This window comes from Eleutherodactylus coqui, chromosome 2 (genome assembly GCF_035609145.1).
Source record: "Eleutherodactylus coqui strain aEleCoq1 chromosome 2, aEleCoq1.hap1, whole genome shotgun sequence".
NCBI lineage: Eukaryota > Metazoa > Chordata > Amphibia > Anura > Eleutherodactylidae > Eleutherodactylus > Eleutherodactylus coqui.
Genome location: NC_089838.1, coordinates 314061369 through 314089137, shown reverse-complemented (window position 1 = coordinate 314089137; position 27769 = coordinate 314061369). Strand labels below are relative to the sequence as shown.

Sequence of the window (27769 nt, the reverse complement as noted above, 5' to 3'; positions counted from 1 at the left end):
ATATTCTTGTACATAGGGAGCACTATTATAGTAGTTATATTCTTGTACATAGGAGCAGTATTATAGTAGTTATATTCTTGTACATAGGGGGCAGTATTATAGTGGTTATATTCTTGTACATAGGGGGCAGTATTATAGTAGTTATATTGTTGTACATAGGAGGCAGTATTATAGTAGTTATATTCTTGTACATAGAGGGCAGTATTATAGTAGTTATATTCTTGTACGTAGGAGGCAGTATTATAGAAGTTATATTCTTGTACATAGGGAGCAGTATTATAGTAGTTATATCCCTGTACATAGGGGGCAGCATTATAGTAGTTATATTATTAACCATAGGGGGCAGTATTATTTTTATAGTTATATTATTAACCATAGGGGGCAGTATTATAGTAGTTATATTCTTGTACATAGGAGGCAGTATTATAGTGGTTATATTCTTGTACATAGGGAGCAGTATTATAGTAGTTATATTCTTGTACATAGGGGGCAGTATTATAGTAGTTATATTCTTGTACATAGGGGGCAGTATTATAGTAGTTATATTCTTGTACATTGGGGGGAAGTATTATAGTAGTTATATTATTAACCATAGGGGGCAGTATTATAGTATTTATATTCTTGTACATAGAGGGCAGTATTATAGTAGTTATATTCTTTTACATAGGGGGTAGTATTATAGTAGTTATATTATTAACCATAGGGGGCAGTATTATAGTAGTTATATTCTTGTACATAGGAGGCAGTATTATAGTAGTTATATTCTTGTACATAGGGGACAGTATTATAGTAGTTATATTCTTGTACATAGGAGGCAGTATTATAGTAGTTATATTCTTGTACATAGGGGGCAGTATTATAGTAGTTATATTCTTGTACATAGAGGGCAGTATTATAGTAGTTATATTCTTGTACATAGGGGCAGTATTATAGTAGTTATATTCTTATACATAGGGGGCAGTATTATAGTAGTTATATTCTTGTACATAGGAGGCAGTATTATAGTAGTTATATTGTTGTACATAGGGGGCAGTATTATAGTAGTTATATTCTTGTACATAAGGGGCAGTATTATAGTAGTTATATTCTTGTACATAGAGGGCAGTATTATAGTAGTTATATTCTTATACATAGGGGGTGGTATTATAGTAGTTAGATTCTTGTACATAGAGGGCAGTATTATAGTAATTATATTCTTATACTTAGGGGGTGGTATTATAGTAGTTATATTCTTGTACATAGGAGCAGTATTATAGTAGTTATATTCTTGTACATAGGAGGCAGTATTATAGTAGTTATATTCTTGTACATAGGAGGCAGTATTATAGTAGTTATATTCTTGAACATAGGGGGCCGTATTATAGTAGTTATATTCTTGTACATAGGGGGTGGTATTATAGTAGTTATATTCTTGTACATAGAGGGCGGTATTATAGTAGTTATATTCTTGTACATAGGAGGCAGTATTATAGTAGTTATATTCTTGTACATAGGGGGTGGTATTATAGTAATTATAGTCTTGTATACATAGAAGGATAGTTTGTAGTATTTTTTGCTAATGTAGAAAATATATGATTGCCTTATCTAGCAAATTAATGATTTGTTTTGAAAAGCCAGAAATATAGTAATGTGTTCCATTAGTCAGCAGGGAACGATAACCAGCACAGGGAAAACACTTCAACAATTTCAAAGAATGTGAAATCTCTGAGGCATAATGATAAGGGCACTTTTTTTAGTATAGTAATATAATCCGGGTAATAATAAATGTAGCTTTATAATTATTCAAGATGAAGTAGTGAATAATCAGTGTTACTAATAGGACACAATGGTCTCCTCTGCTCACCAGGATCACCAGACCATTCTCAGAGCCTGGGCTGTAAAAGATTTTGCACCTAATTGTCCTCTTTATGTCCAGATACTGAAGCCGGAAAACAAGTTTCATATCAAATTTGCAGGTAATGTATCAGAGAAGACATTTATTACAGCTCCAGTGTATTCACTCCATGCTTTTATGAGCCACAATGACAGAGATGCTTATTAGATATTGCACACATTATCTGTCACATTGCACATTAGGCTTCATTTCCACTGAGGCAGGGGATAGTATTGGTTTATTAAAAAAATAAAAGATATTCAACTGATAAAAAAAAGATCAGCAGTACCTCCGTTTGCCAGCAGGTGTAATCTTGATTCAATTTCCATTATTTTAGTACAGTCCATAGCAACAAAGTGTGTCTCTTGCTTTGGAGGACCTGGCACAACCCTGCATTGCTGAGCTAATTGATTTCAATGGGAACTGTGTCATACCTAATCTGTCCTGTGGAGGCACTGCAGGGGAATTGAAATTTGCCGCAGACTTTTCCCACAGATTACAGTTGATCGTTAGATGATCCAGCAGTAGAACATCCTGTGATCAGTTTACTGTCGGGGAACCATTATCCAATGTAGACAATCCCTTTAATTCCTGCTACTGATGCAACTCTTCCAGCCCTTTTATTTCTGCATTCACACTCAGTAATGTTAAAGGGGCCTTTCACATCTGAGGTATTGATATCCCTCAGAATAGGTCATTGACTGGCTGATCAGCTGTTCGCCAGGCAGCTTTATCTGTATATGAAACCATTGTGTTTAATGAAATGCACAGTTCCATCCCCTCTGCAGCAGCCAATTGGTGATGTATACAAAGTTCTCATTTACTTCAGTGTGATCTTTGCCTGCAATACCAAAATGGGCCACTGCAGAGAAAACGGAGCTGTGTTTCTCCTGTAAAACATCGGCTGCATACACTATAGTCACGGCCAGTGAACAGCTGATGAAGGGACCTCAGCCAATCAAGTATTGAAGGCCTATCCTGAGAATAAGTCATCAGTTATTCAGATGTGCAAAAACCTCTTCAGCTCCTTAAGGCTCTGTGATGTACAGTTATGTCATGGAGGCTCAGGGTTGGTATGGAGTGGGATCGGGGGTCGATTCCGCTCCATACAATGTGGGTTTCGACTGTCTTTTTGGTCACCCTGCCTCCAATAAAAAATGTAATAAAAAGCAATCAAATAGTCATATATAGTCCAAAATAGAAAATACAAGACGTTCCTCGAAAAATGTGCCCTCGCACAACTATGCTGACGGAAAAATAAAACACTTATGGCTGTCAGAAGATGATGGCAAAAAATAAGATATAAATAATAAATAGTAGTACAGGAAAAAATATATATATATAAATTTGGTATCATAGAAATCGTACCGACCCACATAATCAAGTAATCATGTAATTTTTGCTGCAGTTTGAAACAAGACTTCTCCCCCCAACCTAAAGATGGAGCTATTGCGTTGTTTTTTTTTCTCTCCACTTAGAATTTTTTTTAAAGTCTGTTCAGTACATTATATGGTACATTACATAGTATCATTGGAGAACACAACTCGTCCCGCAAAAAACAAGCCCTCAGGCATCTACGTTGATGCATAGTGATTTAAAAGAGTTATGATTTTTTTGAAAGTGGGGAAGAAAAACTGAAAAGAAAAATTAAAAATGTAACCCTTAATGGGGTTAAATAATAGTACAGTTGGTACCCTAGCTATTATCATTGATTACATGAAGGGTGGTAAGTAGAGATAAGAGAGTGTACTCGTTAAGGCAAAATACTCGAGCGAGTATTGCCATTTTCGAGTACATGCCCGCTCGTGCCAAAAGATTCGGGGGGCGGCGGGGGAGATCTCTCTCTCTCCCTCCCCCCGCACCCCCATGCTCACTCCCCTCCCACAACTCACCGCTCACCCCGGCCGGCCCCCGAATCTTTTCTCACGAGCGGGCATGTACTCGAAAATGGCAATACTCGTTCGAGTATTTTGCCTAAACGAGTATGCTCGGTCATCTCTAGTGATAAGCATTATACGCAATATGAATAATATAGGAGGTCATTAGGTGGCTGCTTCTGATGCCGCTGATCTCCTGTAAATTGTGTTTTCTTTGGTTTCTGACCTTGGCATTTTTTGTTTCTCCAGATCATGTGGTCTGTGAAGAAGAATTTAAGTATGCCATGTTGGCGCTGAACTGTGTTTGCCCAGCAACCTCCACTCTCATCACATTACTGATTCACACCTCCAGGGGGCAGTAAGTAAAGTAAACATGGAACAATAAACTTTTAGAATTTAAAAAATACTATCAACTTTTTCTAGTTCACTGGGGGTATCATTCATTGTTCCCGCTCCCTTCCTTTATCCTGTGTGTAGACCATGATTAAGGAGAATGGGCTTTCTGCTTTGTCTGTGCTGGAGAGGGGACTTGCTTAAGCAGAAATCTCCCCATATGTCCTGCCTGCAATGGAAACCAAGCAAGCCTAAAGCGCTGTACGATTGTCGGATGCATAAGTGCCTGACAGCTGTTCCAGCGACTATCACTCCTGTACGGTAGTTGTTAGATGAACGGAGGCAGAGTGGTCAGCAATCTCTTCTGGCCACCCACCTCCATTCACAGTGAACAGGCAGTTGCTCACAACAACTCCTGTTTACACTGAACGAGAAGTTGCTCTGTTGTCGTTGCGCTTCGACTCACTGAAACGGAACGACTAGCAACTACTGAGCAACTTCTCGCAGAGTGCCATGTTGGGGGCTGTGTGTACATAGGCCGACAGTTGACCATAATCACTCGTTTGGGTGATTATTCGGGCGACTATCTTGTTAAGTACCTCCTTATGTCAGGAAGACAAGCAGATTGTCTATTAACAGATATACTTTCTGTAGAGGAAATCCTCAAGACGTGGGCTGTTTGGGTTCCGCAAGGACAAGTTTGTATCTGTGTGGTTGATGGCTGTCCAGTTGGATCACCAAGTTCTGTATATGGCCTGGAGTTTGCTTACTTACTTTAATTTTTTTTAAAGCACTATTAATTCCATATATTGTACATATTAAATGGTTTCTGTACATAATAGAAGTAAAAACAAGTACAATAAACATGACTAAATGAGTAGGACTGAACAGAGGGAAAGAGGACCCTGCTGCAAGGGCTTACAATATGTAAAGAAGTGGGAAGGAGACAGTAGGTAGGGGTAGAAGTGGTCATATAGTGATGTGATGGCAGTAGGATTACTGTATATTGTTGTTTTTTCCTGCTGAGGTGGGTTTTTGACTTTGTTTTTGTAGGTTTCTCAGGTGGGGGAGAGTCTGATCATTTGGGTTAGTTAGTCCAAAGAATGGGGGATGCACAGGAGAAATCTTGGAGACGATTGTGTGAGAAGCAGATAAGAAATAAAAATATAAATAAATTTTGTTATTTGTATAGCGCCAACCGATTCCACAGTGCTTCCAGGTAATTTATTTATTACCCCCCAGCAAGCTGGATACTAAATTTACTGAATCGGAAGGCTGAGTCAACCTTGAGCCGGCTACCTGAACCATACGGGGATTGAACTCGCAAACTTTAGGTTGTGAGCAAGAGTTTAGGACTGCATTTCTGCTGCCTAAGCACTCTGCACCACAAGAGCAAAGGAGGTCTTGTCAGGGCCAGAGATTATACGTGGGGAGATATGGAGATATTAGGACAGAGATGTATGGAGAAGACAGGTTGTATATAGGAGGTTACATGTGGGGAGATATGGAGATATTAGGACAGAGATGTATGAAGGAGACAGGTTGTGGACAGAGATGTGTAGAGAGGACAAGTTGTAGACTGGAGATTACGTGTGGGGAGGTATCAAGAGATGTGGTCAGAGATATATGGTTGGGACAGGTTGTAGATGTATGGAGGGGACGGGCAGTGTACAGGAGGTTACATGTGGGGAGGTATCGGGATATTGGGTCAGAGATGTATGGACGGAACAGGTTGTGGACTGGAGGTTACATGTGGGGAGGTATCAAGAGATGTGGTCAGAGATATATGGTTGGGACAGGTTGTAGATGTATGGAGGGGACGGGCAGTGTACAGGAGGTTACATGTGGGGAGGTATCGGGATATTGGGTCAGAGATGTATGGACGGAACAGGTTGTGGACTGGAGGTTACATGTGGGGAGGTATCGGGATACTAGGTAAGAGATGTATGGAGTGGACAGATAGTGGACAGTCTTGTATGTCATTGATAATGTCTTGAACTAGATTCTATTGATGATGGACAACTGTTGAAGGGATTGGCAGAGGGGAGAGAAAGAATAGCAGAGAGAGCTCAGTAGATTAGTCAGAAGCAGAGTTGAGAATGCATTGAAAGGGTGCAAGAGTGTTGTAGGGAAGGCCACAGAGGAGGTCGGTGAAGTAATCTAGTCAGGAGATGAGGAGGGCATTTTTGTTGACAAGAGGCCCCTGTGAGTGGCATCACTAGTAATTTAGCAGCGACCTGGAGGGACTATCACAGACACAGCAGTCTATATCGCTGGACGCGTGTGCTACAATGGATATACCCATTGCCAGAAGCTAAATTAACTGCCATAATCCCTACTACAACATACTGTCAGCCATAAAACCGCAACCATGACAAAAACAGCAGCTGTATTTAACTGTTGGCTGACTAAATTCAAGGCTACATTTTTTTTCACTTTAATTGTGTTTCTGGCATCTGTGTGGTCCCTAGTCACGGATAATGGCACATCAACCATACCACCATATTTTCTTCAGCCGATATGTGACAGCCATGGATATAATGGGAAGGGTTTCCTTCTGTTGATGGAGCACCAACTTTGGTATTGCCAGTGGGTGCTATATGGAAAAGTATGGCGCCATTGTCATAGGTCTGGTGGGGAGCTCACTGGGATGGAAGAAAGATAATGAATTACGTTTTCTCCACGTTGAGCTTTAGACCTGGTGTGAATCATCCTATGGTCCATTTTTGCTGGTAATGCATTAGTGCAATTAACGTTTTCCTAATGTTCTTTTCCAGGACAACCACTACAGATTCTTTCCGGCAGCGTCCGAGTCCCTGGCAGGCCAGGTACCATGATGGAAATCTTGTCTTAACCAATTTACTCATCCGTTTTGGCAACATTTTAGGAAAATGAGTCCACTTTTAGTGGAAACTTGAAGGCTTTTCATCACTTATTCGTGTGTAGGGTCAGCTGTATGGTCGTAGAGGCCACATTCACTGTCTGCCCTAAAGGGGGAGCCACCAATGTTGTGTGACCTGAGTCTTATAACCATGAAAAACCTTAGAGAGGTTGTCTCATTAGAAACAACCCCTTTCAAAATTCAGCCTCCTGCACCTCTGGCTAACAGATGATTTGGGGAAGTAGCTGCTGTGGAAATGTACTACTGCATGTTGGCCATTCAGATGAATGGTCATCCTCGTGATACTCTAGAATGGGACCCACTTGTATAGCGTGGCTCTCCATTCTGGCTTATAAACGGGATCCTTTGTAACAAACCCCCTCTATGGCGTCCATATGTCCTAATAGGGCATATGGACAGGGGTTGTCTTTATAAGACAATCTCCTTAATATGGTATTCTATAGTAATATTATTTAGACATTGTGATGTTCTGTAGTTAGATTTATGTATAGGGATGTTATTTGGTCATTGCTTGTTGGAATAATTTGAGCAATGTATGGTGCTACTTATTTAAAATTTCAATGACACTTCTATTTGGCACTGTATATGTTAAAGGGGTTCTCTGGGATGACAAAATTAATGATTTATCCTAAGAATCCGATCGTTGGGGGTCCGGCTCTTGGCACCCACATCGATCAGCTTATTGGCGGGGCTATAGGACTTCAAAAGAGAAGTAATAACTTTTCCTTCACTCTCACCATAGAGATAATCCTACCTCACCTGACCAGTGGCAAAGGAACTACAGCCGATGTTCTGCTAATGAAATCTACCACATACGACTGAGTGAGAGTAAATTCTTTGGAGAATATGAGGGGAAGAGCTTCACATATTCCTCCTTCCACTCTCATAAAAAGTAAGTTCTGTCCTTGGTATGCTGTAACATGGTGTCACGCTCTGGAAATCATTTCTTACTCTTTAATGAGGCTTTCCGGTTTTGTATAAATTAAGCTTAAAGTGACCCTCCGGGCCCGGAGAAACAAAGATGGCTAACCCGCTCCTCTGACTACTTGATGCACACTGTGAATAGTATGTATGAGTAAATCCTGGGTGTGCAGAGCGGGATGAAGCGGGATTGGGTGCAGAGCCTGCTCCATACATGGCCGGTGTCAGCTGACACTTGGCCGCAACAGCATTTACGCCAACTGCAGTTGCTTAACCTTTAGATGCGCAAATCGGTGTTCTGGGGTCCCAAACAGCTAGCCCTTACCTGTGATGATATTACGGGGTGCCATGCAGGTGTCATGGCACCTGGGGGCCTTCTAAAGACCCCATAACTACCATATATTTTGTCTATTACGATGAGCCTGTTACATATCTTAATAGAATGCCTACAGAAATACCATATACTGCAATACTGAAGTATTGCAGGTATGGTATTAGCGATCAAAATATACCAAGTTCAAGTACCAATATAGTAAGTGAAAGAAGTTATTGTAATTGTGGTTAATTATATCCACTTCTCAGCTGAGAGCAGAATTTGCACAATCTAGGGGTTAACTGCCTCTAAATGTAAATAAAAGTGTTCTCATTCATTAAAGGCAAACTAAAGGTTAGGAATGAAAACGCAAAAGTATATCCAAAAGCTGCCGAGCGTTTCCTTTATACAGTGGTTAGGTATTACATAAAACTAGAAAAGATAATGTCCAGATTTTACAATACAATTTCTTTTGGTTAGTAGCGTCTCCCGAAAATAAGCCAATCACAGGGCTTTTAACAGTAAGCAACCGAGGGACCATCTGTAATCTGATGATGAGTCTATCAGGAAGTGTTCCGTTTCTCTGCAGCGCCTCCACGGGGAAAAAGAAGCTGTACACAGCTTCAATTTATATCAATTAGTGTCCATAGCTATGTGTGGGTCATATGGTCGCAGAAGGTGCCAGCCACCAGCTTGTAAGGGGGAACTAGGCAGATTTAAGCTAGGGGCGATTGCCTTCTTTAGGTCCGCTTGGCCAGATGATCTTTTTCTTCCATGCAGCAGCATCTTATGGAGCTACATGAATCATCCTTCTCCTGGCCGTGTCTTCTCTCAACTGATATCATACATAGTAACATAGTATGTAAGGCTGAATGAAGACAATGTCCATCTAGTTCAGCCTGTTTATCCTCCTATGTTGTTGATCCAGAGGAAGGCAAAAAACACCAAGAGGCAGAAGCCAAATAGCCCTTTTGAGGGAAAATTCCTTCCTGACTCCCTAATGGCAATCAGACTAATCCCTGTATCAACCCTTAATAGTTTCTACCTCCCTGTATACCCGGATTAACAATTGACCTAAGATTTATAATCTATAATATCCTTCCCCTCCAGAAAGACATCAAGTCCCTCTTAAACTCCTCTATGGATTTTGCCATCACCACTTCCTCAGGCAGAGAGTTCCACAGTCTCACTGCTCTTACAGTAAAGAACCCACTTCTGTGTTGGCGATGAAACCTGCTTTCTTCTAAACGTAGCGGATGCCCTCTGGTTACCGTCGCAGTCCTGGGTATAAACAGATCATGGGAGAGATCCTTGTATTGTCCCCTCATGTACTTGTACATGGTTATTTGGTCGCCCCTTAACCGTCTTTTTTCTAGAGTAAATAATCCCAATACCCTCTGGGTATTCCAGTCCCGTCATTCCATGTATTAGTTTAGTTGCCCTTCTTTGACCCCCTCAAGCACTTGCTACATCCTTCCTGAGCACCGGTGACCAGAACTGTACGCAGTACTCCATGTGGGGCCTGACTAGTGCCTTATATAGTGGGAGGATAATGTTCTAGTCCCTCGCCCCTACACATCTTTTAATGCACCCCAAGACTCTATTTGCCTTTGCAGCAGCTGACTGGCATTGGTTACTCCAGTTTAGTCTACAATCCACTAATACCCCCAGGTCTTTTTACATATCACTTTTCCCTAGAAGTACCCCATTTAGTGTATATTGGTGACATCCATTTCTCCTGCCCATGTGCATAACCTTAATATTCCAAGGCTCCGTTGTCAGCACGTCAGCTGATGCTGTATTTATGTTATGAACTTGGTTTTGGTTCTGTATTTATGTAATAAGCTTGGTTCTGGTGCTGTTTTTATGTTATGCTCTTGGGCCTGGTGCTGTATTTATGTTATGAACTTTGGTACTGGTGCTGTATTTATGTACTGAGTCTGGTTCTGGTGCTGTATTTATGTAATAAGCTTGGTTTTGGTGCTGTTTTTACGCTATGATCTCAGGCCTGGTGCTGTATTTATGCTATGAGCTTGGTTCTGGTGCTGTATTTCTTCATTGAGCTGTTGTGGTGTGAGTATACTGCTATGTTGCTGCTTTCTACACAATGAATACAGGTAGGTTGCCTATCAATGCAATAAATAAGTATATATATATATATACTTATTTGTTTATGATTTTGGTGGTGGTGGGGGGGGGGATACTAAAAAACATTTTACACAGGGTGCCATCTAACCTAAGCCCGGTACAGCATATAATGCATAGACATACGGGGTCACTCTGAGCAAGAGTCTCTTATTGTTACAAAATAGAGTGTCCTTCACACTGTTTTATCTAAACTAGACAAACCTATTAATAAAGAGGGTCAAGGCTCTTGAAAAGTCCCTACTTGAACTGTGCCTACAACCCTACACGCATTGTATTGTTCTATTATTGTTCTACTGTATATAGTTTGACCCGGGTGTTGCATTGTAGAAAAATACTACAATTGTGATTACGGCACAACTGTGTCAAAACACATATCCTTAGGATCTTTTATTTTTCCTAAGGTCTAATGGTATAACAGAGAGGTGCTCAATTTCCTCTTCTGGCCTAAAGGCACTGCCACTGTTCAGTTTTCACGTGAGTCACGAAGAGCTATTTAGGGTACGGAGCCCTCCTGTGATCAGTGGCATAGGAAGAGGGGTGCAGCAGGTGCAGGCCGCCCCGGGTGCTATCACTGAGGGAGGTGACAAAAAACTTTTTCGCACCGGGCACCTTCTGACCTTGCTACGCCACTGCCTGGGATTTCCCTCTTGAGGGCTTAGGTTATCAGCCTGTGGTAGTTTATCCTAGGGAATACATGGCAAGTCTGTAGGAGATACTCAAACTGTACTAATAGGCAGCAGAGTGTATGATTATTGCCTTGGGGTATTTTGATATATTTTTTAAGTAGGTGGTACTTGGTGTATGAACAGTGAGACACATTGGTCTAGGGGTCTGTGAGTGTCAATTGAGTTCCTGACCCACCTGCAACTCTTAGTTACTCCAGAAGGTGATCCAACCTAAACTTGGTACCATGCTGGGTAGTTGTGCGACTCTCCTGGGAGAAAACTGTGCATTGATGGGGTGCCCTAAACTTTAATGAGGCAAACCTGTCTTCTTCACCGTTGCTGGACCTTCTAGCTCAGAGAGTATGAGAACGATTGTGGACTCTTTTTCCTTCTGAAGACGTCTTGCAAGACCTTTTTTTTTAGTTCTTAGCACTCATTTTGCACCTGAGTGAGAGAAAACTCAATCTTTGTCTTTCATAAAACCAATATTACTCATTTTATATTATATCATGACAGTTTTGTATTCTTGACTCTATTCTGCATAAAGTTATATCAACTGGAATAGAATAGACAGAGCTCAATTAAATGTAGTCATGAGATGAAGGGGATGGGACATAGCTATAGGGGGTGTAGAGGTAGCCTTTACACTTGGGCCCCGCTGCTATGGGGGCCCAAAAGATCCTCTCCTACATAAAAAGACAACAGTAGTAGAAATGACACATGGTAGGTGGGCACCATTCTAGAGATTTTACATTGGGCCAAATTAGATGTATCATAAAACCTCAGGCCGAGGACTTTACCGCACTGACTGTTACATAAGACAGCAACAATATCAAGACCTTTTTTTACTTTTAATTAAAATATAAAAAAAGACGGAAAAAAAGTTGCAATCAAAAAGCGACAGATCCTAGTCAGGATGTGTGAGGACGGTCAGCGGGTAACGCAGTGTGATCAAACGCCATTTCACAGAGACAGTAACAAGATGAAAGAAAATGAATCTGACAATCACTGAACGTTATTTCTCCAGATTATTTTCTTTTTGCCTTTTTACAAGATTCTAGATATCTTGTTCTCGGGGCTCGGCGGGAGCACGTTCAGCACCTACTTTCCAGTCTGATATATATCCCAACTAGAGATGAGCGAGCACCCAAATGCTCGGGTCCGCGTTATTCGAGTCGAGCTTTTCGTACTACTACTCGAGTAACGAACCCCATTGACTACAATGGGAGACTCGAGCAATTTTGTATGTGGAACGCAGGGTCCCGAGCTTTTTTAAACATTTTTCCTTGGTTCGTCTCTCTCTCTCTCTCTCTCTCTCTCTCTCTCTCCCCCTTCCCCAGCCAAAACAGGCACTTCACAGCGGGGAGGGGCCAAAAGCTGGGGTGGGGTCGAACGTGATTTGATGCTCGTTCGAGTAACGAGCACCATCAAGTACGCTATTACTCGAACGAGCATCAAGCTCGCCAGAGTATGTTCGCTCAACTATAATCACAACCCATTATAGGCTACAAATTAAGACAGAAACTATGTCATATTTTTGGAAGCAAGGGCCACCATATCAGAATCCTCCTGGTCCACCCAAAAAAATATTCCATTGGTCCAGGTGCAGTGAGCCAGGCAGGAGGGCTAGTGCCATGGTGGCTAATGTCTATAACTTCCACCCAGCTACATTAAAGTGAATGATGGGGGGACTTGATGTAAAAGTTAGCCTCTGCTCCTGGGAATGATGATATAGTGTAGCGCGGTTCAGGTCTCCCACTGGAAAAGAGGAGTTAACAGAAGGGGTTAACAGAAAAACAACTCCCATTTATTGTAGCTTCAGGTCGCATACAGGATGATATCCAAAGCAGCCCCTTTCCCAACATCCAAGTCAGAGTTGGTGACTGGAGGCACCGCTGCCTACAGCAAAGTCCCATACTGCTTATTCAGGGTTTTCACTGGGGCCCTGGGACTAATCCTGCAACGCTGTACCTGGTGCCTTGCCTTACTTCCTCAGGCTCAGGAATAATGCTGTATGAGGAGTGATGTTAATTCCACTAACCATCTGTCTGTACTTGATGCTACACCTCATGTGCTCTCCTTTCTATAGCTTCTGAAACTGTACAGTAACTTTTATAAACTTTTGGGTCCTCCCAGCAGGATAGAGCTGAGGGGCTAGAGCCCCATTGAAATGAATGAAGTGGCACCGTGCATGCTCGACCACACACCATTCAAGCTCCTTCTCACTGCAGGGAGTGAGCCTGCAGTGAGGACAAGAGGGGAACACAAGAACCTAGTTCTTGAGATCGGTGGGGATCTCAGCACTGAGACCTTTACCGATCAGACTTTTATCCGGTAGATAGATGATAAAAGCGATTTTGAGAATACCCCTTTAAGTTTTAAGTCCATACTTGGTTTTTAGTCTATGAATGCAAATAAAGCTGTTTCTATTCACAGACAGAAAGCATAGATCTTGAAAAGGACGAGGATTTGCAACACAAAGTATATTAGAAAGTGACAAACCTTTACATTACACAATAATAACACTTCTGTTAAGTTTAATACATTGATTCAAATTTAGATTAATGGTTGTCTGGGTAAGAAAACCTACAGTCAAAACTGTCTTCTGGGTGACAGAGAGGAGTCTCTTATGCGTGAACACTCTTGGGACATTTATCTACTAGTCACAGTGGACAGTGGCAACGAAGACTATCCTTCTGTTTTTGTGGAGGACCCAGCATATCTGTTTGTTCCATTAAGAGCTCATTGATTTCATTAGGCACCATGTAATACTTAATTCTCCCTGTGGAGGCACTGCAGAGAAATTGAACACTTGCTGCCAGGTTCTCCTACAGATTGCAGCTGATCACTGGGATCATTAGCAGGCCATCCCGTGATCGTATTATATTTGGAGGGGACTTATAACACGAAGAATTATACAAGGAGCACACCCCTTTAAATAGTTATTAAACTATTTCTTTTTGTTTTGTTAAATTCCACGTTTCTATATATAAATGTGCAGTTTTTCGGTGACGTGAGACGCACTTTGGATTTTTATGTATAATGACTTGAACAGTTGTTCTTTTGTAACCACAAAAGCTCAGTGAGGGTTGGACACCAGGTAACATAAAATAAAGTATAAAAGGCAGGGCCTCCTACTCACCGGAAACTAGCGCACGTCTTACAGGAGCCTTCTCATAATTTCGCAGTACAATACCCCGGTACATTTTCTTCTCCTGCTTATTTTAACATGCAAATAAAGTGCACTTATTCACCCGCTGCTTTTTGTTTTAATTATGATTTCTAACCTCTGCGGGGATCGTTTCTAATGTTCAGAAGAACGGAGTCGCAGGAAAAATCCTAAGTGTATTGTGTACCTAGAACCCAACATTACCCAAGCAGAATTCATCTCGAATGTAGTCCATACCCCTCACCGGCTGTAACTGCCAGAGAGACCATCAAAATCATTCTGATCCCCCTCACTGGAACTTGGGATTTTTCACGAGTAGGGGCTCATTAGACCCCAAAGTGGTGAACTTGTTGTAGGGTTTATGGATATAGAAGGGAGACAGTATGTCAAATATCTCTGCTTCATAGGGATGAAAACTGTCTCTATTGTGCAGTGGTGGCGAACCTATGGCACGAGTGCCAGAGGCGGCACGCAGAGCCCTCCCTGCTGGCACGCGCCGCCATCGGCCGCTCACCACTAGTGAATATCGTCAGGGGCCGCGGCTCCCTGGTATTCTTGTATTATGTCGCCACCGGAAGTTAGGGGTGGCGACATAATACAGGGGTTTCTCATGTTGTAACTCCCCCAGCTTCTGATAGGCTGGGGGCATGTGTGGCCTTAGCAGGGGAAGCATCGACAGCGAAGGAATCGGCAGCGGATGGAGCAGAGGGGGCGGCGAAGGAGCAGCAGCGGATCGAGCAGAGAGATCAGCGGCAGCAGGAGACGGAGCGCCGGCAGCAGCAGCAGGGACACTGGAGGGAGCGCCGCCGGCAGCAGGAGACGGAGAGCCGGCGGCATGAGCACAGCCAATGCCAGCGGAGGCTAGAGCGAGTGACGGCAGCAGCAGCTGGAGAGCAGGACATGGAGTGGCTGCAACACAAACTGTGGGGCCACTGTGTGGTGTCACTATTACGCTGAGGCCCCGCTGTGGGGTGTCACTATTACGCTGGGGGCTGCTGTGGGGTTTAACTATTACGCTTGGGGCCGCTGTGGTTTGTCACTACTATACTGGGGGCCGCTGTGGTTTGTCACTATTACCACTGGGGTATGCTTACATGTGGCGGAAATGGACAGGGCTGTTTCAGAATAGACAGGTGCAGATTTTGGCTGCTTTTTAAATGCGGAAATGCTGCAGAATTTTCCACAAAAATTTCCGCTGAGGACATTTTGCAGTATTTCTGCATCTAAATAGCAGTCCAAATCCGCACCCTGTCTATTTTGAAACAGGGCTGTGCTTTTTTAGAATGATGGGGTAAAATCATACGTCGTGATAAGCCCCGCCTCCTGATGTGTTGGCACTTTGCAATAAATAAGTAGTTTTGGGTTGCAGTTTGGGCACTCGGTCTCTAAAAGGTTCACCATCACTGCTCTAGTGCCACCTTTAAGTATCTACCCTGCCCCTAAGAAGCCTTGAAATACAACTTATATTGACTTTACATGGGAAACCTATGGGCAGAAGAATCACTCAAACGAGTGACTTTTAGAGATAGTTGTCCCAACAGCATTCTGAACGAAAAATTGCTCATTAGTCACTGGTCACTTCAATTCAGTTCACAGAAAATGAAGCAACTAGAGAGTGACTTCTCGCTCAGTGTAAACAAGCAGTGGCTATCCTTTGAATGACTACCCCTCTACAGTGAATGGAGGCGGACTGAAGAGAAACCGGCACGCTTCACCTCCATTCACTAAATGACCATCACTGCTGTGATTCTAGCCACCATTTCTCGTACTGGCTTACTTTCTGATATTATCATTGAAATTCAACGTCCCCGATCCTTCTTTCCTCCAATATCATCTGTCGAGAGAAGGTTGAGCCACCGACATACACAGTAGAGGGTCATCCGGCCCCATCCTTATCGGCAGGTTCAGATGACTAAACTCTAATATGCCTTATTTCTGATTTTGCTGATTACCCAAGTTGCGTTTCAAGGCTCTTTAAAGGGTTGGGCATTGTCTTACACTGCTAGGTGGCACTAAAGAGCATTTACTTCCTTCTGTTACAGTAAAGAACCCTTCTATAATGTTGGTAACCTTCTTTCTTGGTGATATTCCTTTGCCGTTGCTACAGGTCTAGAGCATATAAGACCTGACTCCATGCTGATCTTGATCTTTGATATATAGGTGTAGACTGATCCAGCGCTTTATCTCAATACTGGTATCCTATACTGAAATGACAATAGTGTTCTTGAATAGGAAGATATAATTGCGCTACATGATGGTATGGTGTACGAACCCCCGGGGGCCCCGGAACATGGATTTCAATTTTATGTTGTAGCCCCTGTAAGAGAGTAAAACCCAATTGCAAAGTTGACGAGCTGCATGTGAAAAGCAGAAATCCGCTTTCCATGTCTCTCTAAGTTCTGTGGGACAGCTACTATGACTGAAGTAAGGAAAACGGCCTCCTTCTGCTACGATACATGTACGGAGCCGTTCAACAATGCAGGCCAGGGCTGACACTATCATAGTAGGACCATGTTAGTGAATGGCGAAGCGCCGATTCAATGCAAATGCAATGCAAATTACTAACAAGAGCCTCTACCCAATCAGAAGTCAACGCAAATTTCAGCGTGAACGTGTGGGTTGGAATTTGGCCCCATTGCCTCGTTAGACCGGGGTTCATTCCAGGGACTCTCAGTGTGAATCTTCTGCAGACAACGGTGGATGACTTCCTAGATGATCTGCCCTTATCGTAGCAGAAGAAGACCACCTTGAGGATGCTTTCTTTACTTCAGTCATAGCAGCTGTCCCACGGGACTTAGAGAGACATGGAAAGCGGATTTCTGTTTCTCACATGCCATTCTTCAACTTTGCAATTGGGTTTTACTCTCTTACAGGGGCCACAACACAAAATCAAAAGACTAGAGTGGAAAACTATTAACCTAATATTATGTGTTTGGTTTTTGCATCAGAGAAGCTTTAAAAGTGTTGTCCCATCAAAGTGAATGGGAATGTTGCCTGTGATACCAAGCTGGGCCACTGCAGTGTGAATGGAGCTGTGTGCTTCCTGTACAGATCCGCTCAGTGTGTGAGCACCTCAGACTGGTAAACAGCTTGGTTAGATGGCAGACCTCCACAGATCTAGCCTTGATGGCCTGTCCTGAAGATAGGCCATCAATAGTTTAAAGCTGCACAACCTCTTTAATCTGGAACTAAACCATTTACCCCTGCACTTTAAAATGTCAGATGCCAGCTGATATGCCACTATCTAATATGGAGCTTGTTCCTCTCTTGTATTGGTATGTTTAGATACGGTGTTTGCTTGATTGGAGTCTGCCGGGAAGATAAGTCCAATATTCTCCTGAATCCTGGGCCTACCCATATAATGTCTTCATCCGATACTTGTTTCTACATCAACATATCTAAAGAAGAAAACTCAGCCTTTAGCTTTAAGGAGCATGAAAACATGCAAAGATCAGGGGACCCTAAATCAGCCTACCATGGACTGACCAGACTGCCAGTGCACAGTATTATAGCTAGCATGGGTAAGTGTATATGCCGGGATGGTGGGAGGTGGTGAAGGATCAATGGAAGGTCCTATCCAGGGCACAAAGCTACCTGCAGCAGGCAGTGAACAAGTTGATATGGGGTTGGGAACAGTGGGCAGAGGGGCAAAGAGTGGAAGAGAATAAGAGGGTGCCACCGAGGACTTGTTAAGCTACTGCACATGTCTACCAAGCCATTTGGCACCCTTATGATCACTAATCTGTGGCACCAGGCTGCCCCAGTCAGCCCCAACTACTTTGAAGGAGCTTTGAAGAATGAAGATTCCAAGAAACTTGCTCTCTCTTGCAGAATTCTGCCATCTTTACACACTACTCAACCCCTAACCCCATATACTACTAATGTTCCACCTCACTCCATAGCCTTAAAGTGCCCCAACCATCTCTAAAGTCCTTTCATAATAAACGGTGAACTTCAACCCCACCGCCTTTCATTTCTTATGTCACTGGTGGAAATGGTAGGTTATGATCAGTATCCGCTCTTACCTCCTACTTCTAACGTGTACAGTTATATATATATTAAGACCTCATTTTTTTCTCCACACAGGTACAGTCGCGATTGATCTACAGGGGTCGAGAAGCCCAGAGAATACAGATGGCAAAATGTTAAGCCCACCTGCTGACTCAAGCCAAAAAAGGAAGCACAGCATTGATCCAGTCCCCGACCTCATTGATGGTGACACAAGCACAACGTTTGACCTCCTGAGTGACCAGTCCGAGGATGAGAACAGTCAGTCAGATGATGAACTGGGCTCTTTTACTGAGTATGACATGGAAATGATACAATTCTCTTAGTCTACAAAAGAGTCAGCCGTCTATGCTTTGCGTTATAGTAGTTCTTTTCTTGTACATAGGGGGCAGTATTACAGTAGTTATATTCTTGTACATAGGGGGCAGTATTATAGTAGTTATATTCTTGTACATAGGGGGCAATATTATAGTAGTTATATTCTTGTACATAGGGGGCAGTATTATAGTAGTTATATTCTTGTACATAGGGGGCAGTATTATAGTAGTTATATTCTTGTACATAGGGGGCAGTATTATAGTAGTTATATTCTTGTACATAGAGGTCAGTATTGTAGTAGTTATATTCTTGTACATAGGAGGCAGTAATATAGTAGTTATATTCTTGTACATAGGGGGCAGTATTATAGTAGTTATATTCTTGTACGTAAGTGCAGTATTATAGTAGTTATATTCTTGTACACAGGGGGGCAGTATTATGGTAGTTATATTCTTGTACACAAGGGGGCAGTATTATAGTAGTTATATTCTTGTACATAGGGGCAATATTATAGTAGTTATATTCTTGTACATAGCGGGCAATATTATAGTAGTTATATTCTTGTACATAGGAGCAGTATTATAGTAGTTATATTCTTGTACATAGGGGGCAGTATTATAGTAGTTATATTCTTGTACGTAGGGGGCAGTATTATAGTAGTTATATTCCTGTACATAGGGGGCAGTATTATAGTAGTTATATTCTTGTACATAGTAGTAGTATTATAGTAGTTATATTCTTGTACATAGAGAGCAGTATTATAGTAGTTATATTCTTGTACATAGGGGGCAGTATTATGGTAGTTATATTCCTGTACATAGGGGGCAGTATTATGGTAGTTATATTCCTGTACATAGGGGGCAGTATTATGGTAGTTATATTCCTGTACATAGGGGGCAGTATTATGGTAGTTATATTCTTGTACATAGGGGGCAGTATTATAGTAGTTATATTCTTGTACATAGGGGGCAGTATTGTAGTAGTTATATTCTTGTACATAGGAGCAGTATTATAGTAGTTATATTCTTGTACATAGGGGGTGGTATTATAGTAGTTATATTCTTGTACATAGGAAGCAGTATTATAGTAGTTATATTCTTGTACATAGGGGGCAGTATTATAGTAGTTATATTCTTGTACATAGGGGGTGGTATTATAGTAGTTATATTCTTGTACATAGGGGGCGGTATTATAGTAGTTATATTCTTGTACATAGGGCGTGGTATTATAATAGTTATATTCTTGTACATAGGGGGCAGTATTATAGTAGTTATATTCTTGTACATAGGAGGCAGTAATATAGTAGTTATATTCTTGTACATAGCGGGCAGTATTATAGTAGTTATATTCTTGTACATAGGAGCAGTATTATAGTAGTTATATTCTTGTACATAGGGGGCAGTATTATAGTAGTTATATTCTTGTACATAGGGGGTGGTATTATAGTAGTTATATTCTTGTACATAGGGGGTGGTATTATAGTAGTTATATTCTTGTACATAGGAAGCAGTATTATAGTAGTTATATTCTTGTACATAGGGGGCAGTATTATGGTAGTTATATTCTTGTACATAGGGGGCAGTATTATGGTAGTTATATTCTTGTACATGGGAGGCAGTATTATAGTAGCTCTATTCTTGTAGATAGGGGGCAGTATTATAGTAGTTCTTTTCTTGTACATAGGGGGCAGTATTACAGTAGTTATATTCTTGTACATAGGGGGCAGTATTATAGTAGTTATATTCTTGTACATAGGGGGCAATATTATAGTAGTTATATTCTTGTACATAGGGGGCAGTATTATAGTAGTTATATTCTTGTACATAGGGGGCAGTATTATAGTAGTTATATTCTTGTACATAGGAGGCAGTATTATAGTAGTTATATTCTTGTACATAGAGGTGCAGTATTATAGTAGTTATATTCTTGTACATAGGAGGCAGTAATATAGTAGTTATATTCTTGTACATAGGAGGCAGTATTATAGTAGTTATATTCTTGTACATAAGAGCAGTATTATAGTAGTTATATTCTTGTACATAGGAGGCAGTATTATAGTAGTTATATTCTTGTACATAGGGGGCAGTATTATAGTAGTTATATTCTTGTACATAGGGGCAGTATTATAGTAGTTATATTCTTGTGCATAGGAGCAGTATTATAGTAGTTATATGTTTTGTAAATAAATGGCAGTGTTATAACAATTATATGCAACTTACTTTGGACTCAATGATAAATCTGCCTTTAGATTGCTCCCTCTAGTGTTGCCTACTGCCAACTAGTTTCCAATCACATACTTAATGGCTATGTGAAGGGAAGCAGGGAATGTCGAGTTCTGCATTGGAAATGGAGCCCTGATCGTGCTTTCGGAACTGTGCGCATTTGATGCATGGTATTATTAAATGTGATATTGCAGCCATAGTCTTCTATTTTTCATCAGCTGGGCCAAGGGTTATCCATCCAACACTCCGTACATTGGCAGCTCGCCCACTCTCTGCCACCTCCTCCAGCAAAAGAGTCCATATTGCTGTTTGCGGCTTGACAAGGTAATCCTTCAGCAGTGTTACATGTACTTCACGCTCTCATGACTTATTTGTTCAAGGCAAAGTAGTGCACCAGCATCAATTTTTTTGAAAGATTTCAGGAATTTTCTACATTAGAAGACCCCCCTTCCTTCCGTCCTCCGCGCCCAGTGGGTTTCCCTGCAGTGTGATCAATCTCTCAGGTCTTACTTAACAGCAGAAGGAGAAATCCTTTTTACTCAGAAAAGCCATTGCGTTCTCTGATCTATCTCCGGGGACCTTTCAAAGGCCTTTGATATCTGGTTCTGATACTATTATGAGCGCAGGGATCTACGGGCCTCTGTTGTCTGGATCATCAAGTGGAATGTAGTTTTATTAGCAGATTTGCCTTAAAGGGGCAGGGTTCAGGCTAATTACATTAAAGGGGCACTCCTGGACAATTTTAAAAGTATTGCTGTTTGGCATAGAGCTTAAAATATACTGCAATTTGAGACTCAAGTCTTGGCAAGTACTTGCCTCCCAGCCATCCCGGATTCAGCGGGACAGTCCTAGATTTCCGGCTTTGTCCCGCTCTCCTGGGAGGCATGCTTATGTTATGCACTCGCAGGGTACAGATACAGTCGACTACAATGGAGAAGCACAGAGCTGTCATCTCCCTTCTCCACCATTCACGTTGCCGTAGTTTGGAGCAGGCGGATGCCAAGCAATGACCTGGAGAGAGATCTCCTCCATGGGCTCCAGGATAGATGAGTGTTCCTAGTTTTGTTTTAAGTTGAAGGCACTCAGGGGCATCGCCAAGGGCTCTAAGCGGGGCATGTGTGTAAACCAAGGAGCATCACTATGGGCACTAAGAGGAATTTGTATTGTGTGAGCACACCTGGGGGCACTAAGGAACTATGTATGGGAGGACAAAGGGCATCAATAGGGGCATTAAGGATGCATTTCTGCATGAGGGCACTAAGGGGCATCACTAAGAACATGCCAAGGAATCTTTATTGAAGGGGACATCACTGGGGGCACTAAGAGGAATCTGTATTGTGTGGGCACACCTGGGGGCACTAAGGAACTATGTATGGGAGGACAAAGGGCATCAATAGGGGCATTAAGGATGCATTTATGCATGAGGGCACTTAGGGGCATCACTAAGGGCATGCCAAGGAATCTTTATTGAAGGGGACATCACTGGGGGCACTAAGAGGAATCTGTATTGTGTGGGCACACCTGGGGGCACTAAGGAACTATGTATGGGAGGACAAAGGGCATCAATAGGGGCATTAAGGATGCATTTATGCATGAGGGCACTTAGGGGCATCACTAAGGGCATGCCAAGGAATCTTTATTGAAGGGGACATCACTGGGGGCACTAAGAGGAATCTGTATTGTGTGGGCACACCTGGGGGCACTAAGGAACTATGTATGGGAGGACAAAGGGCATCAATAGGGGCATTAAGGATGCATTTGTGCATGAGGGCACGTAGGGGCATCACTAAGGGCATGCCAAGGAATCTTTATTGAAGGGGACATCACTGGGGGCACTAAGAGGAATCTGTATTGTGTGGGCACACCTGGGGGCACTAAGGAACTATGTATGGGAGGACAAAGGGCATCAATAGGGGCATTAAGGATGCATTTGTGCATAAGGGCACGTAGGGGCATCACTAAGGGCATGCAAGGAATCTTTATTGAAGGGGACATCACTGGGGGCACTAAGAGGAATCTGTATTGTGTGGGCACACCTGGGGGCACTAAGGAACTATGTATGGGAGGACAAAGGGCATCACTAGGGGCTTTAAGGATGCATTTGTGCATGAGGGCACTAAGGGGCATCACTAGAGGCATTAAGAAGGCATTCGTGTGCGGGCACTAAGGAGGGATCACTAGGAGCACTTTTTTTGTATGAGGGCACTATAGCAGAAGTGTTACTGCGTGGGGACATCAGTGGGACAGTAAGAGAATGTTTATACTGCATGGGGGCATCGATTCTTTATGTCACACAAAGAAAGGCGCCATTACTATGTGGTGGCACAAAGGCGACTAGGTGGAATTCGGAGGGATTAGATGCGGGACTCAATGTTAAAAAAAAAAATGCCACATGAGTTGTCTTTATTTTTTTGAAAGTTGGGAGGTCGTATGCTTCACTGTACTGTGGATGTGTGCACTTTATGGCAGCCTTAATGAATGTGATGCTAATGATAATAAAATTGTAATATAGCCTGATATCGTCTCTAGAAATAGGACAAAGAGTGCTGTTAAACCCCCCAGAAAACCAGAAAGTGACAAAAGGAGCTGCAGACAAAATCTTCTCTGCATATACCCTTCTCTGTCTGTAATCCTGCCTATCTAGTCTCCAGCAGATCTGTCATCCATTTATAATAAGCCCCAGCACTAGTTTTATAGGAAATGGGGCCACATGGGTTCAGATAAATTAGACCCCATAATTTACATGTTTAGACATCTTTTCTTGGAATGTAAAAAGCTGCATTTAGATATATAGTATATACACTATGTTACCTAGGTAATTGGACGCCTGAGTAAGAATCAAAAGTAGTATTTATTTCCATATGTTAATACTTAGTGGGGCTCCCTTGGTCCTAATGACATTGGATGCTCTCCGTGCATGCTTTCTACTAACGGCTGATACACTTTAGCTGGTATTTCCCTCTATTCATCCTGCAAACATCTGGTGAGTTCTCTCGGAGCAGATGGACACTGTTCATATTTCCTAACCTGACAATCCAGTTCATCCTACAGATATCCTGTAGCGTTCAGGTCGGGACTCTGTGCAGCCGGTCCAATCGTGGAACATCCATATCCTCAAACCAGCGTAAAACAGCGTTGGAGTTGTGACAAGGCTGCTTGTCTTGTTGGAAGTATGGCTAAAATTTTGCCACATTGGTGGCAGTACATTGTAGTCTAGAATTGCAAGGTACACCTCCGTGTTAATAGTTCTTCCCACTACAACAAATGGACCGTAACCATACCACATAAAATATCTCCAAACCATAATAGAACCATATTTTACTTAACTGTTTTCTCAAAACACTCAAGCAAAAACCGTTCCCCAGGCATGCTTCACCCCCAGGCATGTCCATGGGATATCAAGATGCAGTAGCGTGATTCAACACTCCATAGAACGTTCATTCATTGCTCAACTGTCCATTGATGATGCTCCTTGCAGCATTATAGACAGGCCAAAGCATTTTCTTTGAGAGAACTTGCCAGACATTTGCAGGTTGAGTGGAGGGAAATTCCTGCTGAAACATATTAGTGTTAGTAGAAAGTATGCTACAGAATAAGGATTTCCTCTTAGTCTATGGATGATATCCCTTTGTGATATTCCTCTTCCTTCTCTCCTCTTCAAACTGTTTATATCTTCTTAACCTCCACAGAGCTGCCACCACTTCCCATATGAGGATGCGAGGGCGTACGGCTTCAGGAATGCCCTGGTGATTGTGTCAGCGGAACGAGCAGGCAACGGGCTATATAACTTCATAGTCCCTCTGAGAGCATATTACAGAGCCAAGAAGGAGCTGAGCCCCATCATCCTTCTCCTGGAGAACCCGTGAGGATCAGCGTATGATGGACTGGAGGGATTTATAGAGACATGCAGGGCACATTGTGTTGGGATTTTTCTTTTTTAGGCGTTTTCCCACTGATTTATTTTCTGATACAAAGTTGCACAAAATGTACAATATGTCATAAATATGTACATTTTATGTGCATTGTAGATACATCCCTCAAACACAGTGATGTTCATACTACCTCCATAACACAGCTGTCCCCAATGTACCATCCAAAGTGCCCTACCAAACAATTCCAGTCATAATGCCCACTAAATGATGCTCTGCATAGAGCCTACCCATCCAGTGCCATCTACCTTGTCTCCCAGTGCCCACTAATACAGCCACTGTTAGTAACATTTGACTCACAGTGCCCAAAAGCCACTGCTATCTCCAATCTCTGCAGCCAATGCCTTCTACAGTTCTCTCAAGCCAGTGCCATCCATAGTGCCTCCAATGAAGCCACCCACAATGTGAACCAGCCAGTGTCTTTTACAGTTTTCCTAAACAGTGCCATCAATAATGCCCCAAATAAAGCCCCCACTAGTTCCATTCACAGTGCCGCCAATAAAGCCGCCACTGGTGCCATCAATAATGTCAAACAGCCAATGCCTTCTTCAGTTCTCCCAAACCCGTACCATTCATAGTGCCCCTAATAAAGCCACCACCAATATCATGCACAATGCTAGCTATCCAGTGCCTTCCAAACTTTGCGCCAAGCCATTACCATCTACTTTTTTTCTAAGTTCAGCTCATAGTGCCTCACAATGCAGCCACCTTCAGTGCCATGCACAATGTCTTCCCATCAGTGCCATGCACAATCTCTACCAGCCTGTACCTTCTACAGACCCTCCTAGGAAATAACGGTCCAGCTTGTCTCCTAGTGTAATTTGCAGGGCCCAGGCTGGCACAAGAGGAGAACTTTTAGTGAGTAGAAATTAGAGGACATCATAATGAATACGTCTAATGGGAAATTCCATGTTTCTAACACTAGGGGCACACAGCCGTATTTTCGGGCCATGTGCTATCCATGTAATTCCATGCATAACACAAGGCCCCCTAATAGCTTATGAGGCTATACACATGGACATTTTTCACGCAGATCTGTGGTCCATGTTTTATTCCTGTCTTTTTCATTGACGAGAAATAGGGCATGCAATGCCCATGAATGTGCATCGTCCATGTATATTCAACAGCGCATGGATGGCTCCGATGCGAGTTGCGCCTGAGTCCCTCGGGTGTAATTTGCAGTTATGGCTGTGTGCAACTAGCCTTACAATGATGAATGAACCATTTACTTTAGAAAATGTTGAGTGAGAAGTAGCTGCACCTAGTGGATGGACTTGGAACTGCATCATGAAAGATTGTACAGCGTAAAGGCTGCTTTCACATCTGCGTTAGGCTCAGTTCAGGTTTTCTCTGCTCCGATTTTGGATAAGGAAAACTGAAATATAGTGGAAAAAAACGGATCCGTTTTTTCCCCCCATTCATTTCAATGGGGTTTAAAAAAAACGGAAGCAAAAGGAAAGGCTTCTGTCCGCTTTCATTCCATCAAAACTCAATTAATGAAAAAATGCTGCCGACAAGCAAAGGTGCAGAAAGGTTTCTACAATTCTATCCTGATTCTCTTCCAGGCCGGACCCACAGTTCCTGGAAGCGATCTGCTGGTTCCCTCTTGTCTACTACATGGTGGGATCCATTGACAAGTGAGTACAAGAGATGGACATGAGTATGATTTATTGTATGGGGTGCAGTGCCCCCCCACACATATCTGTAGTAATGTGCTGCCAGACAGGGCTGTCCGCGGTGAGACAAGCATGACTGGTTTCTGCAAAAAACAGCGCCCTATTTCTTGCCCTCATTACCTCACCCCTCCAGCTCCTCATGTGCCATGACCCTATTTAAGCACCTGAGTGGCACTGCGGCTCCACGTGTCATGTTCTCTTATTTATGGCTTACACATTAGTTCAGTTCTGTTGAACTGGCAGAGGGACTGACATATATCCCTCGCTGCAGGACAGAAAGCTAAGGTATACAGTACATCCGGAAAGTCTTCAGACCCTTTCACTTTTTTATTATTTTTTTATGTTTTGGGGTTGAGCAAATTTTAAAAAATGTCAAGTTTCCCCCTCATTCTGCACTCAGTGCCCCATAATGATAAAGTGACAACAGAATGGTAGAAATCGTTGTAAATTTAAAAAAATTAAAAAGTAACATTCTGCATTGACATAAGTATTCACACCCCGTACTCAGTATTGAGATGAAGCCCCTCTGGCAGTGATTCCAGCCTCCAGTCTTCTTGAGTATGATGCCACAAGGTTTTCCCATCTGGATTGGCTATTAAGAGGCCTATAGGCGTGGGTCAGGACTGGTACCTAGAAGATGTGAGGACACTTACAAGGCCCATCCACATCTATAGGCTTCTCACTAGCCAATGCAGAAACCAACTGCACACTGATGAGGACCAATGACCCCGAAACAGCTGTCCATGTATGGATTATCTTTTCCTTCTGGAGAAGATTCTGGTTTGGACTTATATTTCCAATCATTGTTACAAGGCTTGTTAAAAGGTCTGACATTGACTTGCAGGAATGCTGCAGTCCAATAGGTGGCGCTGTAGAGGTATTCTTCCATCTTCCAATTTGCATAATATCTAGAGAAGTAGGTGTGGCCATATAAGCCTCCTCACACCTTCAAGGTGCTCTCCCTAAGGAGAAACCATGCTCAGCCCAGCCTCATTCACTTTCAATGGAGGCAAGTGGCAATACCAGACACAAGCCATGGACTGGTGTGGTGTGGCTTCTGCAAGTCAAGCAGCCATGTTTTTTTTTTCTAATTCTTGCACTTCTAGTTCCAAAAAGTATTCCAGGGGCTGTAATGAAAAGTTCTGAAACTGTTTCATTTCCTCACATCCGAGGGTTTGCTGCAGTGATCGGTCATCTAGAAATATTGCTGTGAGCTAAACAATCTGGACTCCAGGTTGATATATTATACTTTCACTGATACATTCTAGCAAACTGAGGCAGGAGAAAGATTGGTGTTGCTGATTGACAGTATTTAGATCACAGAAGATTGTCTTGTTGTCTTTCAATCACTAGCCAATGACTTTGCAGGGAGGTTTGGGCTTGTTCCGCATGTGTCTCCAACTGAATGCTGATTG

General features: G+C 42.5%; 1 protein-coding gene across 1 annotated transcript in view; it reads left to right on the top strand.

Moving 5' to 3' along the window:
* The window catches only part of LOC136612873 (potassium channel subfamily T member 2-like), a 195272-nt gene that overhangs the window by 154488 nt on the left and 13015 nt on the right, over positions 1-27769 (top strand). The window contains exons 14-21 of the mRNA XM_066593593.1: positions 1847-1955; positions 4000-4108; positions 7728-7877; positions 17487-17722; positions 18288-18504; positions 20968-21073; positions 24439-24611; positions 26244-26315. Of these exons, the coding sequence (XP_066449690.1) occupies positions 1847-1955; positions 4000-4108; positions 7728-7877; positions 17487-17722; positions 18288-18504; positions 20968-21073; positions 24439-24611; positions 26244-26315 (1172 nt within the window). The remainder of the gene's footprint in view (positions 1-1846; positions 1956-3999; positions 4109-7727; positions 7878-17486; positions 17723-18287; positions 18505-20967; positions 21074-24438; positions 24612-26243; positions 26316-27769) is intronic.